Source organism: Caretta caretta, chromosome 5 (genome assembly GCF_965140235.1).
Source record: "Caretta caretta isolate rCarCar2 chromosome 5, rCarCar1.hap1, whole genome shotgun sequence".
NCBI lineage: Eukaryota > Metazoa > Chordata > Testudines > Cheloniidae > Caretta > Caretta caretta.
In genome coordinates this window covers 73,583,964-73,603,147 of record NC_134210.1, presented here as the reverse complement: position 1 = coordinate 73,603,147, position 19,184 = coordinate 73,583,964, and the positions used below count along the sequence as shown (strand labels likewise).

General features: G+C 38.7%; 1 protein-coding gene across 3 annotated transcripts in view; it reads right to left on the bottom strand.

Moving 5' to 3' along the window:
- KCNN2 (potassium calcium-activated channel subfamily N member 2) overlaps positions 1-19,184 on the bottom strand; it is a 110,219-nt gene that overhangs the window by 78,517 nt on the left and 12,518 nt on the right. For all 3 annotated transcript variants that reach the window (XM_048850998.2, XM_048850999.2, XM_075128611.1), the window contains one exon: positions 2,250-2,668. In XM_048850998.2, the coding sequence (XP_048706955.2) occupies positions 2,250-2,668 (419 nt within the window). The remainder of the gene's footprint in view (positions 1-2,249; positions 2,669-19,184) is intronic.

Below are 19,184 nucleotides of genomic sequence, written 5' to 3'. Positions count from 1 at the left end.
AGTATAAAGTTAATCCTAGGACTACTGTATGTTGATCTGGTGTTTTTAAAAATAACAAAAAAAATCAGTGAACGATCCAGCCTGGTATCACCATTCATTATAGTGCATTCAGGAGCTGCAAATGCAATTCAAAATTCACAAATTCTGTCATTGATTTTGCAGAGATTAAGACAAGTCACAGTCATGATATATTTGCAGTTTTGTCTGAGTGCAATGGAACTAGATCAGATTAGCAAAAGTACTCATATGCTTAAGTGCTTTTCAGGAACCTCACTATTCTCATTCAGTATCTTTCTTCTTAACAGAAACTGGCTTTACCATAGTGTTTTGAATATTCATTTGATATAGGGCAAATACAGTGATTTAATAATAATTAAATTACAGTACATTAAAAAACAATGGTGTTAAGTAGGAGTTGAATCTGCTCAGCTCCTCTTGGGAGGCTACTGGATGGTGTCCCAATTGAAGGGAAATTGGAGGCAGTGTGACAAAAAAAAGGGGACAAAATTGGTGAAAAATGAATTATGTTTGAAGTTTTTTGTTAACATATTCAGGAGGAGAAACTGACTTTTAATAAATAAAATATATTAATAATAATTTGTTCTACCTGTCCCAGCTGAGGGGACTATTTTGTCAGACAATAACTAATCTTTGTAGTTGTTGGACCCAGGAGCTGAGACAGACAAGGTAGGTGAGGTAATATCTTTTATTGGACCATCTTCTGTTGGTGGAAGGTACAAGTGTCTTCTGAAAAAGAGCTCTGTATTGGTCAAAAGCTATACCACCAACCCAAGTTGGTCGTACAAAAGATATTACCTCATCTACCTTGTCTCTGTCAATAAATAACATGATATGCGATCCTTAGCATGGTGTTTCAGAATATCCTCTGATGATGAGCTATTCCTGGCATCACATGATATACACTGTACATCTTCACCACAGCACTTGGATCATTGACAATCCAAAGGAACATACTGTATCACACTTTATGCCACTGTTTCTCAGTGCTGAGGTTTTTAACAGGGAAGACTGTGATAAGATAACCTCCATATTCGGTTTATAAAACTTGCCACTTTTCCCCTTACCTAACTGAGAGGAGATGTGGCAAGCAACTTTCAAAAACATGTCTACAGCAATTGACTGCCAGAAAGCAACTGCAAAATTGTTTTCAAAATGGACACACAGGCAAAGGGCTACAGAGTGATCAGCAATTGATAGTGGAAATTTTGGAAATATTTTGAAGAAGTAATGAGTAATTGAAGGTATTTCAACGTAGGCCTGAGAACCATGCTAGGCATCAAATCTTTCAGAGATTCTTCTTAACTGTGTCAATCAAATGGTCCTGTTCTACCTGTTCTCGATCACTCACTCACTCGAGTCCACAGTAGTCAGAAGTTACCCTGCTCATTTCTTTTTGTAAGCGGTATTTTTGAGAAATCAGATTTGATGGTGTCAGTACGGATACTGATTTGTTCCATGCCTGTTCAACATCCATTGGTTGTTGAAGCTTGAAACATAAAGTTAACGAAATATCAGGCTATCAAGTGCACTTTTTCTGGACTTCAGAAAAACGTGCCAACCACTATAACTCCTACCTCTTTCCTCTATTGTTATATTTGTATTTCTACCTCAGTAAATCAAGTATTTGTAAACATAAACGATATGCATTCAACCTAACCAAAATAAAAAGATCTATCAATAGACTATATTGGGATTACACCTTTGATTTTTCATTTTAATTAAAGGGCACTAGAATTATGAGAGATTTTGGAATCAGTTTTTCACTGGCGTTTCCTATTACTGATGTATTTACACCATTGTCAATAACTGTAGTAAACCATAACCTAAAATGACTGAGACCTAATATTAATGCAGAATTTTAAAGACTATTATTAAAAGTAATGTTTATGGCACTCATGTCCACTCATCTACCACTTTAATGTTCTAGGCTACTCATAATAAAGCACTCAAATAAAATGAGAACGAAGTAAAAAATTCACATAACGCTATGGCAGAAATCTGACAATTTAAGCATCCCTTTCAAATGCCTTTGAGGTCAAGCAGTAAAGAATTCCAGAGAGCCATGATACAAAAAGCACAATACAACTAGCAATCAACATGCCCCAGGTACTGGAAGCCCCACTCCATTCAACATAAGATAATGAGATAGTATCCAAGGGATTAGAAGAAAAACACTTTGTAAGACATTTATGTTTCTTAAATATATATAAAAGGAAAAAGAGACTTACCTTTCACAAGCTCGGACAGTCCATGCAGCAATTATCCATAATGAGATACTAAAAACCAACAGTACAGTTCCCGGACATATTGTCATTAAAGTCTTCATAACAAAACGTGTATTGAAGTTTATCTTATTTAGTGCTCCAATGCTTCTAGATGAGGCATCTGTGAAAAGTTTGCTATGCAAAAGCATAACTCTGGCAATAAGATATAGTCTTAAGAACATTGGTATAGATAAAATAATATCCACATCAGCTGTTGTTGTGGATGGAGCATAGGAGAAGGCAAGCCGTGCTGTCCATGTGAACGTATAGTTCCCAGGTATGGGATGTATAGCACACACCAGTATTTCCAAGCAGATGAAGAAAATACGCTCGTAAGTCATGGCTATTCTCCAGTCATCTGCTCCATTGTCCACCATGAACAACTGAAATAATAAAATATAAGGTCTACTTTAGTAAAGGGTTTATAAACATCTTTTTAAGAAAAAAAAATATATGCAGTAGTTGGTCATTAGCAGCACTACAACTGACAACATTTGAAAACTCTAAATATGTCAAATACTATTTCCTAACCCAATGTGTTATGGAGTCAAAGGTATAACTAAACAACTCAATACATAATTTTACTTAAACTAGAAAGAACTTTTATATAAAATAGAAATTGACGTAAAAGATGTTAATATAAAACTGAAGTTTACGCAAATTCTTATACCCTCTAATTGTAATTTTTTATTAAGGCCTTGCATATGCTAAGAGTTCTGTACATGCTTAAATTTTCCATAGTGTGAGTAGTCCCATTCAAATTGATGGGCTACTCACAGTATGTAAAGTTTAGAATGTATGAAAGCTTTATCAGGATTATGGCCTAAATTATGACTGCATGACATGAAATGTTAGGTCCCTTTCCTGAAGTGCTTGCTCATATGCTTAACTGTAGCACATGAGTAGCCTCAATGAGTTCAGTGGGCCTGATCACATGCTGAAAGCTACACATGCTGCATAAGTAAGCCTTCGCGGGATCAGGGGCCTTCAGCACAATTCAGCACAAAAGGTATCAGATACTTCACTATGTTTTATCAATTGTCACCTCCCAAACTTTACTAAATAAACACCAAACCAAACAAAAAATTCACTCTGGGAGTGGGAAAAAATTGATAACTATCATCTTGAGTTAAAATATTTCACATACAATAAACAACTTATGGCATCTCCTTTCTTTCATGATCCTAACTGGCTAAGTCCTTCCACAGGCAGACCTCCCACTGATTTGAATTGGAACTATTCAAGTAAGAACTGCAGAAACAGGTTCTATGAGCAGCTTTTCAAGAGGGAAAATAATCCATGACGCTAGCAGTGTTTCATCAGTGATAACATCCTGCCATGAGGCAGAAAAAGGAATGGCTGGTACTGTAAATATAGTCTGAACCAAGCTGTTCACTACATGGGCAGTATGTAAAATTCCTTTCCATAGCTGAAAGATGAGAATCCTTCCTAACTAAGGTTGTTAGAGTTTTTTTAAAATCAGATTATTAAGAATTTTTAAGTTGATTTTTAAATACCACAATAAATTTCTAACAGGAAGCTGCAGGAGGACTATGAACATGTGAATGGTACCCTAAACAGTGTACAGTACCTAGCAAACTCTTCTTCACTGGCAGTGTCCTCGAGCAATCTCACCTCTCTTCTCAAATCAAGAGTTTAAATGGTGACCTGAACTTCCTCTATTAACTCTTACAGACTGCAAACACACTTACATCCTCCTAAGAATTCATTCAACTTGCAGTTTAGAAAATGCCGCTGCTCTTTGGGTTAAGAAAGTGAGAACTATAAACTAATGCTATTACAATTGTGATAGCATTACAATTTATTTTAAAAGAAGAAATGGAAGACTACAGTTCATGAACTAATTGGAGATTGAGCAGTCCACAAAATTGAAACATTCATAATTCAAACATTCAAAATTACAGTAGGTACAGAGCATAAGTTAATGTAATAATCATTCAACAAGTGTATCTAATAAATGCATAGACTTATTTGCTATTTCATCTCTGTCTGACTTTCAACTAACTCTTTTTAAAAAACACTGAGCACAGTTCACTTATAGTTCTCAATCGTGAGAAAGGACACTTAAGAAGACAGGGTACATAAACATAACTCTTCCAAGGCATGACACATCTGATACTATGGTGATTTCACCAGAGCATACAAAGGTCAATATTTCCACATGCTGAGTGCATGACCTCTGCTCATTGCTCAAGTACATACACAAGTACTTATTAATCAAGGAATAAAAATGGTTCATGTAACTGGTTGATCACAAAAGTCAGGGTTCTGTTGTTTAGTAATCATAAAGTGATCCATCCCCTGTCATCCATTCCCAGCTTCTAGCAAACAATTTAGGAACACCGTCCCTGCCCATCCTGGCTAATAGCCATTGATTGGCCTATCCTCCGTGAATTAATCTAGTACTTTTTGGAACTCTGTTATAATCTTGGCCTTCACAACATCCTCTGGCAAGGAGTTCCACAAGTTGACTGTGCATTGTGTGAAAAAATACTTCCTTATGGTTTGTTTTAAACCTGCTGCCTATTAATTTCATTTGGTAGTCACTAATTCTTGTGTTATAAGAAGGAGTAAATAGCACTTCCTTATTTACTTTCTCCACACCAGCCATCATTTTATAGACCTCTATCATACCCCCCTTTAGTCATCTCTTTTCCAAGCTGAGAAGTCCCAGTCTTATTAATCTCTTCTCATACGATAGCCGTTCCATACCCCTATTCAGTTTTGTTGCCCTTTTCTGAACCTTTTTGAGAGATCCTTTTGTAGCTCTTCGCAGTCTGCCTGGGACTTAACAATCTTGAGTAGTTTTGTATCATCTGCAAATTTTGTCATCTCACTGTTTAGCCCTTTTTCCCAGTCATTTATGAATAAGTTAAATAGGACTGGACCCAGTACAGGCCCCTGGAGACATCACTCTCCATTCTGAAAACTGACCATTTATTCCTATCCTTTGTTTCCTATCTTTTAACCAGTTACCAATCCATGAGAGAACCTTCCCTCTTAAGCAAAGTAAGCAGTCACAGGATAAGAGCCTTTGGCGAGGGACCTTGTCAAAGGCTTTCTGAAAATCTAAATATACTATATCCACTGGATCCCCCAGGTCCACATGCTTGTTGACCCCCTCAAAGAATTCTAGTAGATTGGTGAGGCATGATTTCCCTTTATAAAAACCATGTCATAAATATAAAGGGAAGGGTAAACCCCTTTGAAATCCCTCCTGGCCAGGGGAAAGCTCCTCTCACCTGTAAAGGGTTAAGAAGCTAAAGGTAACCTCGCTGGCACCTGACCAAAATGACCAATGAGGAGACAAGATACTTTCAAAAGCTGGGAGGAGGGAGACAAACAAAGGGTCTGTGTGTCTGCCTATATTCTGTCTTTGCCGGGGATAGACCAGGAATGGAGTCTTAGAACTTTTAGTAAGTAATCTAGCTAGGTATGTGTTAGATTATGATTTCTTTAAATGGCTGAGAAAAGAATTGTGCTGAATAGAATAACTATTTCTGTCTGTGTATCTTTTTTGTAACTTAAGGTTTTGCCTAGAGGGGTTCTCTATGTTTTTGAATCTAATTACCCTGTAAGATATCTACCATCCTGATTTTACAGGGGGGATTTCTTTATTTCTATTTACTTCTATTTTTATTAAAAGTCTTCTTGTAAGAAAACTAAATGCTTTTTCATTGTTCTCAGATCCAAGGGTTTGGGTCTGTGGTCACCTATACAAATTGGTGAGGCTTTTTATCCAACATTTCCCAGGAAAGAGGGGGTGCAAGTGTTGGGAGGATTGTTCATTGTTCTTAAGATCCAAGGGTCTGGGTCTGTAGTCACCTAGGCAAATTGGTGAGGCTTTTTACCAAACCTTGTCCAGGAAGTGGGGTGCAAGGTTTTGGGAAGTATTTTGGGGGGAAAGACGCGTCCAAACAGCTCTTCCCCAGTAACCAGTATTAGTTTGGTGGTGGTAACGGCCAATCCAAGGACAACGGGTGGAATATTTTGTACCTTGGGGAAGTTTTGACCTAAGTTGGTAAAGATAAGCTTAGGAGGTTTTTCATGCAGGTCCCCACATCTGTACCCTAGAGTTCAGAGTGGGGGAGGAACCTTGACAAACCATGTTGACTATTCTCCAACAAATTATGTTCATCTATGTGTCTGACAATTTTGTTCTTTACTATAGTTTCAAGCAGTTTGCCCAGTACTGAAGTCAGGCTTACTGGCCTGTAATTGCTGGGGTCACCTCTGGAGCCCTTTTTAAAAATTGGTGTCACATTAGCTACCTTCCAGTGATTTGGTACAGAAGCTGATTTAAATAATAGGTTATAGACTAGTTAGTAGTCCTACAATTTCTCATTTGAGTTCCTTCAGAACTCTTGGGTGAACACCATCTGGTCCTGGTGACTTATTACTGTTTAGTTTATCAATTTGTTCCAAAACCACCTCTAATGACACCTCAATCTGGGACAGTTCCTCAGATTTGTCAACTAAAAAAAATGGCTCAGGTTTGGCAATATCCCTCACATCCTCAACCATGAAGACCGATGCAAAGAATTCATTTAGTTTCTCCATAATGGCCTTACCGTCCTTGAGAGTTCCTTTAGCATCCCGAGCATCCAGTGGCCCCACTGGTTGTTTAGCAGGCTTCCTGCTACTGATGTACTTATAATTTTTTTTGCTATTACTTTTTGAGTCTTTGGCTAGCTGTACTTCAAATTCTTTTTTGGTAAAAATGAAATCTACCTTATTTTTTAATGCAAATATTTACTTTTTCTTTAATGCTCTTTACCTTCATCATAGATATCATTCTTATCTTTGCTTACTTCAGTACTAGCACCAACTAGTTGTGGTATGCCAAAGAAACTGCACAGACTAAGTTTCACATAGGCAACCTGTACACAGAATATTGGTCATAAATTGCTCAAATACACTTCCCAAATTATTTCAAAACCTTCTCTACAGACTTTCTGAATAGCAAGCCTTTTATGCTAGATGTGGAAATGAAATTCTCTATTAAATACTGGTATGAAGTCAAATTTCTAAATTTTTGTTTGCCAAAATTGAGCCACTTTGTATTTAGCAAATACAAAGAGCCAAACTTTCCAAAAGTAAAGAGGCTGAAAGACTACAATAGAATTTAGTGTGCAAAAATGTAGTCAGAATCAGGTATTCAGTTCAAGGAACGATCAAATGGCTATTTCAGAGGTTCAACTATTTGGAGAGCCCAATTGTACAGAAACAACAGGTCAACAATAACCTGCCTGTCTGCCAAAGAGAGAGACAATACAGAAACCCCACATTCTGAATTTGAATTTGAGGAAGACAGACGTCACTTAATCTGTCTCTGTAACATATAAGCAACTTAAATGTTTAGTTATAAGAGTTTAGTTATTTTAGAACAAGCCAAATAAATGTTAAGCCAATAGTGTTTTAAAACTTAACAAAAAACACACACACCTTACAGAATTTGTTGATAAAGACAATAAGAAATCTCCTGCTAAAAGTCTATACTTAGAATTGCCACGGCTTTCTAAAAACAATACCTTAAGTCTAATTCAATTTAAGATATGCATTTGTAAAAGTAGACATTAAAATTTGATCTTAAAAATTCCGTATGCAAGAAAAATGTTATTGAATCACTTAATGTAGGAAATTAAATTTTTAATATCCTTAAAATCTCAGTATGGAATACATATTATGAAAACACGTCTATCTGTATGTCATAGTGGAAGAAATCCATCAGTCCAACTCAAACTTTATGTAAGTAGAACTAGTTCCTTCAATAGAGCTTAATGGAATATGTTATTTTTCCTCTCAATGATTTTACGTTTCTGTTGCTTTCAATAAAGGTACACCTGAAATTTCAAAGGCCACCTACATTTTCAAAGGTTTTGCCATATTTTTTTCACATTTTACAAAATTTGAAAAAGAAAAATTCTAATATTTGGCCCCAGATAATAGCAAAAATTCTTGTAGTTAGTCCCTAAGTGCCTGACCTTGTACTATTCAATTTCATCCCAATTCTTTTATTCCAGTTTTCAAAGTAATCTGGATCTTCTTGTATAAGAGTCCAGCCCTTCTCTGTATTGGCAATACTGTCTAACTTTTTGTCTCACCTGCAAATTTTATTAGCACACTCATACTTTTTATGCCAAGGTCATTAATGAAAATGTTAAATAAGACTGGTCCCAAAACCAGTCCCTAAGGAACTCCACCAGTAGCCTCCCTCCAGCCTGACAGTTCACATTTCAGTATGACCAGTTGTAGTCTCCCCTTTTACCAGTTCCTCATCCACCTTTCAATTCTCACATACAATTTCACAGGAAAATAAAGGAAATTTCTCAAGTTTTCTTGAAAAATGTAGATGAAAGGAAAATTTATATTAGAAAAATCAGTACAACAGGTTTGCAGTGAAGAAGCACTTTCTCATTCTTAGTTCCATATTTATGGAATGTATGCAACCATATTTAAAATCCATATGGTGGCAAAACTCCCACTGATTTTAATGGGAGTTTTGCCTGTGTACTGACCTCAGGATTCTACTCTACGGATTCTGTTCTCTCCTTATTGCTCAGGCATAACTCATTAATTTAAAAGGACTCCTAAATTAAATATATGGCTAATCAGCACCACACCCATGTAGCTCAGAGAAGAAATGTGGACTGGTTGACCACAGGATGACTATGAGCTGCCAATGTGATGTGGCTGTGAAAAAGGCTAATGCAATCCTAGGATGCATCAGGCGAGGTATTTTCAGTAGAGATAGGGAAGCGCTAGTACCATTATACAAGGCTCTGGTGAGATCTCATCTGGGATACTGTTTGCAATTCTGGTCTCCCATGTTTAAGAATGAATAATTCAAACTGGAACAGGGGCAGAATATGGCTATTAGCATGATCAAAGAAATAGAAAACCTACCTTATGAGAGAAACAACGAGGAGTCCGGTGGCACTTTAAAGGCTAACAGACTTATTTGGGCACAAGCTTTCATGGGTAAAAAACACCACTTCTTCAGATGCATCAGTTGCATCTGAAGTGGGTTTTTTTTACCCACGGAAGCTTATGCCCAAATAAATCTGTTAGTCTTTAAGGTGCCACCAGACTCCTCATTGTTTTTGTGGATGGCTACCCCTCTGATACTTGGTACCTTATGAGAAGAGACTCAAGGAGCTTGCTGCTCTCTATAAATACATCAGAGGGATAAATACCAGTGAGGGAGAGGAGTTATTTAAGTTAAGCGCCATTGCCGACACTAGAATGAATGGATATAACTTGGCCATCAACAAATTTAGGCTTGAAATTAGATGGAATGAAGTTCTGGAACAGCCTCCCAAGGGGAGCAATGGGGCCAAAAAGCCTAACTGGCTTCAAGACTGAGCTTGATAAATTTAGGAGGAAATGGTAGGATGAGATTGATACAGTGGCATGTGGCCCATTTGTGACTGTTTAGTAGTGAATATCCCCAACAGCCGCAGACAGGGCACTAGATGGGGAGGGCTCTCAGTTACTACAGAGAATTCTTTCCCAGGTCTTTGGCTAGTGGGTCTTGCCAACATGTTCAGGGTCTAACTGATCACCATATTTGGAGTCAGGAAATTTTTTCCTTCAGGTCAAATTGGCAGAGTTTTTCACCTTTCTCTGCAGCATGAGGCCTGGGTCACATGCTGGTATGAACTAGAGTAAATGATGAATTCTCTGAAAATAGACATCTTTAAATCATGATCTGAGGACTTTGATAACTCAGCCAGAGGTTATGGATCTATTACAGGAGTGGGTGGGTGAGGTTCTGTGGCCTGCGATGTGCAGGAGGTCAGACTAGATTATCACAATGGTCCCTTCTGGCCGCAAAGTCTTTGAGTCTGAGTCTATAGAAAGCATTTCAAACTTGTGGCATGAAAAAAATTAATCCTATATTATTTATTAAAAAGCAACAAACTTTATAGACAATATTAGGTTTCCATCACTGGATATAAATAATGTAAAAAGTAACGTATCACGTCTACTTTTATTCTTGCAACAATTTTTTGTTTCCATGTTCACACAATAAGACATTAAAATATGCACTTCACAACCCAAATTATATAAAAATAAAAAGAGAGAAATTCAGTATAGGTATACACAAACATTTTCTCTAAAATTCTTATACTGGAGACTGCCTGAAGTTAAATTATCTAGTGCACAAATAGAAGTTAATCTTGTAAATCCACAGCAGACTCATACTGGATCTTCACAGGATATTGGTGAATATGGAGGGCAATGAAATTAAACTAAGGACACCTTTACTAAGGGCTTCTTTATAATCTATTTTAAGGTAAAAGATCAAATTTTCAGACACTATTGCTATTTGATTCAGTACTGTGAGAACATACAAAAACAGAAACGTAAAGGCAGAACATACACAATAAGTGGCTCAGCTGTACTGCTTCATGATATGTTAGAGACCCCCCATTCAACAAAGTATTTCAGCCGCTGCTTACTTGTGATTCCAAACTGCAAGTGACTGAAACTGTTGTTCACTGTTTGACAATCCAACCATTCTATTATTATAAAATATAACTGGAAAAGCTAAGGGCACAAGATTGAAAAACACAACTTTCTTGGCTGCCAGTCCTCAGAAGCTCTCTGGATCACCCTGGTGTTATAGCTACAGAGGCTACTACAGTTTTGGAAATGGTATTTCTGCTTCTGAAGTGACCACATCAAGCTAGTTCAAAAGGCTGCCCATGGTTCCAAAAACATCACTAATCTCTGACTAAAAGAAGCATTCCAGAGCCAGCCAGAGTGAAAATATATTACTCTTGCAATCCCCAACCCTATCTCCTCCCCACCACACACAGCCAAGTATAAGTGACTGGAAGGAGAAAACATCCTTTCTTCTTGGTGGTCAAGAGCAGACACCACACACCTTCACCACAACTTTCCAAGTTGGGGGTGAAAAAGATCCCATCCTCGGTAGATACATCTTTGTCTTTTTAGAAAATGATCTATAGCAGTGGTTCTCAAACTTATTTGATCGGGCCCCCCTTCTTTCTGTCTGTAGATGTTTACACCCCATAGACACAACTACATATATCGCCACCCAGCTCTGAAGGCAGAGTGAAGTGCAGCGGCTGCTGGCCAGGTTCCTAGCTCTGAAGGTAGTGCTGCGCCAGCAGCAGCCCAGAAGTAAGGGTGGCAATGGTGAAAAGTGATATTTGTCCTCTCTTTTCACAGCAGACTAAGCGCCCCACTGTCACCCTTACTTCTGGGCTGCTGCTGCCACATTCCAGTGAGGGATCGGTGAGGGGAGAAGGAAAGCCAAAGCCCAGGTGGCAAGGTTCTGCTGTCAACTCTGGGCTCCAGCTGTCAGTCCTGGGGTGGTGGGGCTCCAGCTGTCCCCTTTATACCCACCTCCCAGATGTGTATGGCCTTTCTGCACAAGCCCCAGCCACCCAGGGCTGACAGCTAGAGCTCTTAAAAAAAAAAAAAACCACCCCACACACCTCCCTTGATACATTTCCATGCCTCCCTTGAGAGGCCCACTCCATAGTTTGAGAACCACTGATCTGTAGGTCACCCAGGGTCTGTTCTTCTCCCCTCTTAAGCCTGGAGAGATTGTCAAAATTACTGAGGGCTGCTGGACTCCAGCATGGTTGTCAGGAACAAGTCTTGGATACAAATCTGCATGGCACAGAGTAAGGAATTTCTTTTTATTATGTCTAATTTCGTATAAGGCCAATGTGAATCCAACACTTACTGCATGACAAAACAAAAAGAGGTGAATCAACATATAACCCAGCAGTGACACAGCACCTTAAAAATACTCTTGTAATATATTTTTGCTTATTTTGCGGCGTATGATAGATTGTTACCTACATACAGGGCAAAGGACAAACTTTTCACTGGGCCACTAAAAATGGGTCCACAAACTCTTGTTGGTATAACCACCTGTCTGCATGAAACACATCATTTGTTCAAATTGGGTAATTAGACAAGCAAATACATCATTTGCATGCATAAATGCCTAATTTGCTTGTAAAAATGTCAAAGTAAGGGGACAATTTGAAAATGTGTCCCTTCATGTCATCATGAAAACAATTTTCTGCATGTTACTGTTTATGTAAATTTGATGCTATTAGGAAAATTATACAAAGTGAGTTTTCCATGAATGTTAACATCCTACCATGTGGTTCTCCTGTGAATACTATATAGGTCGGCAAATGCATAAGAAACCTCACTGTGAGGCAAGTAACAGTGCTGGTGATTCGGTAGGTGGCACACTTCCATCTGACACAGTAATAAGCCACTTCTCCTGGCACAGAATTAGAGAGGTGCTGTCATTTGGATGAGACATAAAATTGAGGTCTGACCACTTGTGGTCATTTTGGAAATCTGGTCCACACATGGAGTGCCAAGGTCTGCAAATAAAAATGCACCCAGAATTCTATGCTTAGTTATTATGTGTGCATACACATTGGCAAATGTGCATGCAAATAGCTAAACAGGTGTTTTAAGTAACATGTGTATAGTTGTCTGACTTGTGCATACATTTAAATACATGGTCCTGGACCATTTTGAAAATCTAGCCCAAATATTTCTTGGCACATTTTGCAAAAGAACAGATATTAATCAGGATGTTCTGATCACACTACAGTTAAGATTTCATTCTGCCCACACACATTTCCCCTCTGTTTTCGATTGGATACTGACAGCGTTCTTCTTCACTTCCTCTCCTGAGCTGTTGAACAACACTGTTTGGTACTGTTTACACTACAGATGTAAGTCAACCTAAGTTATGCTACTTCAGTTACATAAGTTATGTAACTGAAGTCAACGTATCTTAGGTCGACTTACAGCGGTGTCTACATTGTGCTGTGTCGACAGGAGATGCTCTCCTGTCAGTCTACTTTATGCTTCTCGGGGAGCTGGAGTACAGAAGTTGATGGGAGAGTTCTCTGCCATCGATGTAGTGGGTCTTCATCAGACCTGCTAAATCAACACTGCTGCTCAATCACAGCAGCACTGATCTAGGCGTAAGTATAGACATGGCCTATGGGCCGGAGTGTTAGCTCCATCCTTTGTCCACATGACGCCTAAAATGACAAAGGTGGCTTTAACTGCTCACTTTCCAGAGTCCCAAGGGGCCAATACTGCAGCCAGCAATCACTGGGACATAGGGAATCCCCAGTGATGCCACCTTTCCTCTCAAACATACCCACTGCAGGAATCAAGCAGAGTGTAGACTCTGCAACAGTGGCTCTATGCCACCCAAGAATTCCTCCAGGCTAGAGGAATCGTCAAGGTGCTCGATCCAAAGGCTTTGCAGTAAAAAACAGATGTCTTAGTGGTGCTGGGAAGATGAAAATTTTGCAAAGACTGCAATTCAGTAGTGAGTTAAGTGATTCCTGTAAGTCTATAAAAATATCATGAGATCAAAGAAATTAGATGAGTTTATTATTAATAAAGAAGTGTTTTTTCAGCCAAAAGGAGAAAGATTTAGGACAACCCAAAAGTTACATTCTCCTGAATTAAAAAGGTATATCATGAGCTAATTTACTGAGTATAATTTCTTCTGGACTGTTTCTGGAATAATCATCAATCTTAAGCATCATCATATATGTAGTCAATAGGGAGCTATTTATCTAGATGTGTAAAACTCATCTTTCAGCCAAATCACAGATCCAAATATAAAATCCTCCACTCACGAATACGATCTGGATTTGTGACACTCCTTGGACCCATAAGTAAGTAACTGAATTAAGATAACTCAATAAATGATACTATTAAATATTAAATGAAATTATTTGTATTAAAACTGCCACTGATGAAAGTATTTTTCATTTAACAGGTAATCTAAGTGTAATTTAACACAAATGCATGGCCTCTTTCTCCCTAATGTGAGAATAAACAGTGTAATAAAATATTTTTATTTTTGTGTTAAAAAGGGAAGGAGAAGGGAAAGGCATTTATCCCTTTATGCACTTATATATAAGTTACAAACCAAGACACTGGGCTTGATTTTAGCTGCACCAAGTTCATTCTCAGTGCAGCTGATGAGGGATGGGGAGAAGGGGAAGCATACATAGCTTTAAACCATGTTTCTGCCTCTCTTGATGTCAGGGGCTAGCATGGGCCAAAGCAGCCCACACCTCAAGTGGAGCAATCTAATAGCTGCTCCAGCTTCTGCCAGATTGTCATGGTTCCTCAGGGACTGAGGAGGATAACACATTCTGGCCCCAACTCCCACCTGGTCCCATCACACCCCATCCCCCAGTTCCACCTCTGGCCTGCTCTGAAACACACCTACTACCAAGAAGAGAGAAGGTTGCATAGAGCCACCTATGCCAGCTTTATAACACATGGCAGTGGAATCCCCAACTGCCCCTTTAAGGCAGCTCTAAGTTCCCTTTGCACATCTGGAGTGATACATAATACAGGAACATAATTACATTACATTGATGATTATACAAATAAAACCCCAGAAAGAAAGGCCAAATCTCTTAAAACAAACATCTTGTCTTTCAGACAGTAGGATATCCCTCTCCAATTTTGTCAGTGCGCTAATCCAATCACCCCACTCAGTAATGTTATGGAAACACTAGTTGTGGTTCTGTAATTCATGGGAAATGGTGGCCTCAAAAATATAGGAGCCCACCACCTTCCCTGAAGGCAGCTTGGCTTCTCTCCCTTTTGGAACAATGGAATGGAGTCACCATTTTGAAAGTGAGCATCCTTCCTAAGAAATCTAGAGGAGTGTGTGCAAGGGAATGTGAGGGACAGGGGTTAAGAGAAAACCGTCTGAATGTGGAGGTCAGAAGCTGGAGGATACTAGCCATTTCACTTTGGGTGCTTTGCACTTGTCCAGAGTGAGGTAAAGCAGCCAGAACATACTGGTGAACCTAGCCCTAAAAGTTAAAATAAAGGGAAAAAAGTAAGGTTGATACTAATATATTAAAACAATTAGAAATACACATAACATGCTCTTTGGGTTTCTTGTTTACTGTTTATATATGATTTGTTTTTTAAAAATCTAAGGAAATTCCCAAATAAAACTATGTTAATTGGAGTTAAGGTTGAGGATAAACCAGTAATTTAAGGGTAAAAACATTACAGGGATGTTGTAACTAATTTTAAAAACAAGCATTACAAATCCAAGAAATTCCAAAGATAACGTTAAACTTAAAAGATATCCAAAGATGCTACGGTACAGAAGCACAGAATTCATGCACCTTAACTCTGCCCTCTAGAAAAAGAAAAAAAATCTGATGCATCTTTAAAAATCAGTTTTTAATCTACTCTGGGACAACACACACTATTTTGCACTAAACACAACTGTATGATTATTGTATTTGCAGATTACACCCAGATTATCCACCTTCATCTCCATCTCACTGGTTGGCATACTGGCACAAGGCTCCACTGACTCCCTACCCAGCTATCCAAGAAAAGCAGAAACACAGCAGCCCCTCTGTCCCTAGTATGCCCTGAGTGTAATCTGGGTAAAGCACACAGGGGAGCATACAGGGTCCTCATGCCCTCCTACTTCATTGTGCTGCTTCATACAGCAAGTTACAATTTTGCCATAAAGCAAGACTTTCAACAGCAGGGTCAGATAAATGAGGAAGTAGAGGACATGTGGTGCATTCCTTTACGTAGTAAAAATGGTTTTTACCCTGCACCATTAGTTGTGACTGAAGCTGCTGTATCAGCATAAAATGGCTTCATCCACCAACAAAATCCTTACAAACCCAAATCTATCAAGCATAAAAAAGGAAATCCCAGCCTATTCTATCAAACACTTTCTCAGCATCAAAGGTTACTGCCATTGCCTGGTTGCTGACATTTTTATTAGTGTTTAACACATCAACAAAAAGTCTAATGTTATTACTGGAATGCTTCACTTTTACCAATCCCATCTAGTTTATGTGAAGTATCCCAGGAAAAACAGGCTCTATCTATCCTCATAGCCAATAGTTTTGCAAGAATATTGCAATCTGTGTTTATAAATGAGACTGGACTGTAGTTAGAGCAACTAACCCCATCATTTTCCTCACTTTCAAGATAGAGATAACTGCATTTCTTAATGTTTCAGGAAGCTTCCTTTCCACAAACTGCATTCTGCACAGCAGCGCAGACTAGGAAAAAGCCCATTGTCTGGCAGCCATGGAAAACCAAACAAAAACACCAGGTAGGGAGGTGAAATTTAAAATCACTTACTGCCTGCTATACAAAGTGTTTATCTGAGTTCAAACTCCTAGGTGCATTGACTAACACATCTGACCTGAGATTGAAAATAAAAATTGCTCAGTGTCTTCTGTTTCTTTCTACCAAACGGCAGTAGAAAATTGTGGTTTGCCAGCACTGCCCCTTCACTGCTAATTTTCTCTTTTGGCTCTACTCAGCCAGTGGTGTCCCATACTACCTTTGGGAAGCAGGCACATGTCCAAGTATATATGGCTACAAAATACCAACGGATAAATCACAATTTTTTCTTATCTGACAACCAAATGTGAGATGCAGGTTTTCATTGTACAGAAATCCTTCATTTGACTTTGCTGTCTCAAACCATCATTTGAGAGCTCACAACAGAATGGAAATTGTTCATACCAAACTGGATGCAAGACACAACTTAGTGCCATCCTGTGTTATTACAGACCAGCCCTGAACAGGAGGCAATACAATGCAGTACCCCAGTGGGTGGATCAGGAGAGTGACAAATTGATATAGTAGTGACCAAAGAGAAGCTGTTCTACCTTACTGCAGTTTGGATGACAGAGGCTCTCTTCTCCATCAGCCTATCCTTTGTGCACAACCCAGTTACTTCAGCTGCACTCTACAGTCAAGAATTTGAGTTAGATCAGCTCCTTGCACAGAAATACTGACTGCAATGAAAAAGAGCACTAAAAGAATCAGGCCCTTATTGTGTCCGAATGCCTTTTGAAGAAGAAAAGGCTAATGTCCCAAACTGATGACTTTGTAAGATAAAAGGGCAATATGATTCCCACCCGTTTATGCACTTTCATAAATGCAAACCTCACTCTGTGGTAATGTTTTGCCATGACACACCTCACGTTGGTGTGCAGCTGACAGCAACTCCCATATCTGGGATTAAACTAATATCGGTGATCTTCAAAAATAGCCCCTGAAGTGTTGCCAGTGAAAGCTGTTTGATGGCTAACTACAAAATTTGCAAGTGCAAATTGTTATTTCTATTTACTATTTATATTTCACTAGGTGACTCAACATGTTAGGAGCTGTCCAGACATATATGAACACATAGACTTTGTCCTGAACAATTTACAGTCTGAGATGTGGGTTCTGCACATGCAAAATCTGTGGAGACAATTTTAGAAATTGGGTCAAGGCCACTTTAAAAGATTGGTGCTACGGTGTTAAACCAAGGTGCCTCAACACCAGGCTGTAATCACACCATAGGCTCCTCGTCAACGGACTTACCTGAAAGTATAATTGTCTTCCTATCAGCAACAGCATTCGTTATCTGAAGCACACTGAAGTGTTTCACGAGAAAGTAAAGTTGAAGCACTGGCCCACAATTGTAGTCAAATATATCACATATATTGGTCAAGAGTGTGTAAAGAAAGACTGCCTAAGATAGTGTCCCGTGAAAGGCATCAAAATGCCAAGGAGGCTTGAACAGATGCTCATAACAGCAGTCTAGTGACTCATGGAGATTTTCAACATTATACTATTAGAATGCTTCCTAACACTGACCAACATAGCCCAGTAATACAATATCACTGAATCTTTTGCATTGCAACATTATGTTGTAGGGGATGTAGTGTGTACCATATGCCATATCAGTTACAGTGAGTTATGCTATAGACATGCTTCCTGACTATGGCACATTCATGAGAGTATTATTTTATTGTCACAGTCTAAGTGTCATATTATTTTATGTCACAGTCTAAGTGTCATATTGCAGCCAAAGTCGTATTTGTATGATATGCCTCTCATTTCAATGGCATGTATCTCACTGAGCACAGGACTGGCTGCCACAAAATACTGAGTTCCAGTCGTAGCTCTCACAACAATTTCTTCTTTTGCCCTGGAAAAATCAAACTGCTTGCCTCAGTTTTCCCATCTATGAAATGGCAGATAACTATAATTATTTAATTCACAAAAGCATTGAGAGGCTTAACTGACTTTTTGAAAAAAGAAAAGGAGGACTTGTGGCACCTTAGAGACTAACAAATTTATCTGAGCATAAGCTTTCGTGAGCTACAGCTCACTTCATCGGATGCATTCAGTGGAAAATACAGTGGGGAGATTTTATATACACAGAGAACATGAAACAATGGGTGTCACCATACACACTGTAACAAGAGTGATCAGGTAAGGTGAGTTATGACCATCAGGGGGTGGGGGCAGAAGATGTGTAGAACCCACATCTCACCTTATCTGATCACTCTTGTTACAGTGTGTATGGTAACACCCATTGTTTCATGTTCTCTGTGTATATAAAATCTCCCCACTGTATTTTCCACTGCATGCATCCGATGAAGTGAGCTGTAGCTCACGAATGCTTACGCTTAAATAAACTGATTAGTCTCTAAGGTGCCACAAGTACTCCTTTTCTTTTTGCGGATACAGACTAACACGGCTGCTACTCTGAAACCTGACTTTTTGAAGTCACTTTGACAGCGAAAAGCATATTATTTACAATGTACTCAGTTTTTTTTCATACTTTATACACTCTCACACACACACACACCCTATACCAACCTGTGGAGGTAAGGTGGTTACATCTTTAACTGTTCATGGAAGACATGCAGCTACCATTTAAACAGTTCAAAGCAAAAATCTTTACCAAAATTCAATTTGACACGTGACAACTTATACACTTCATATCTCAGCAGATGAAATACTTATGACATACTGCAGATGAGAAAA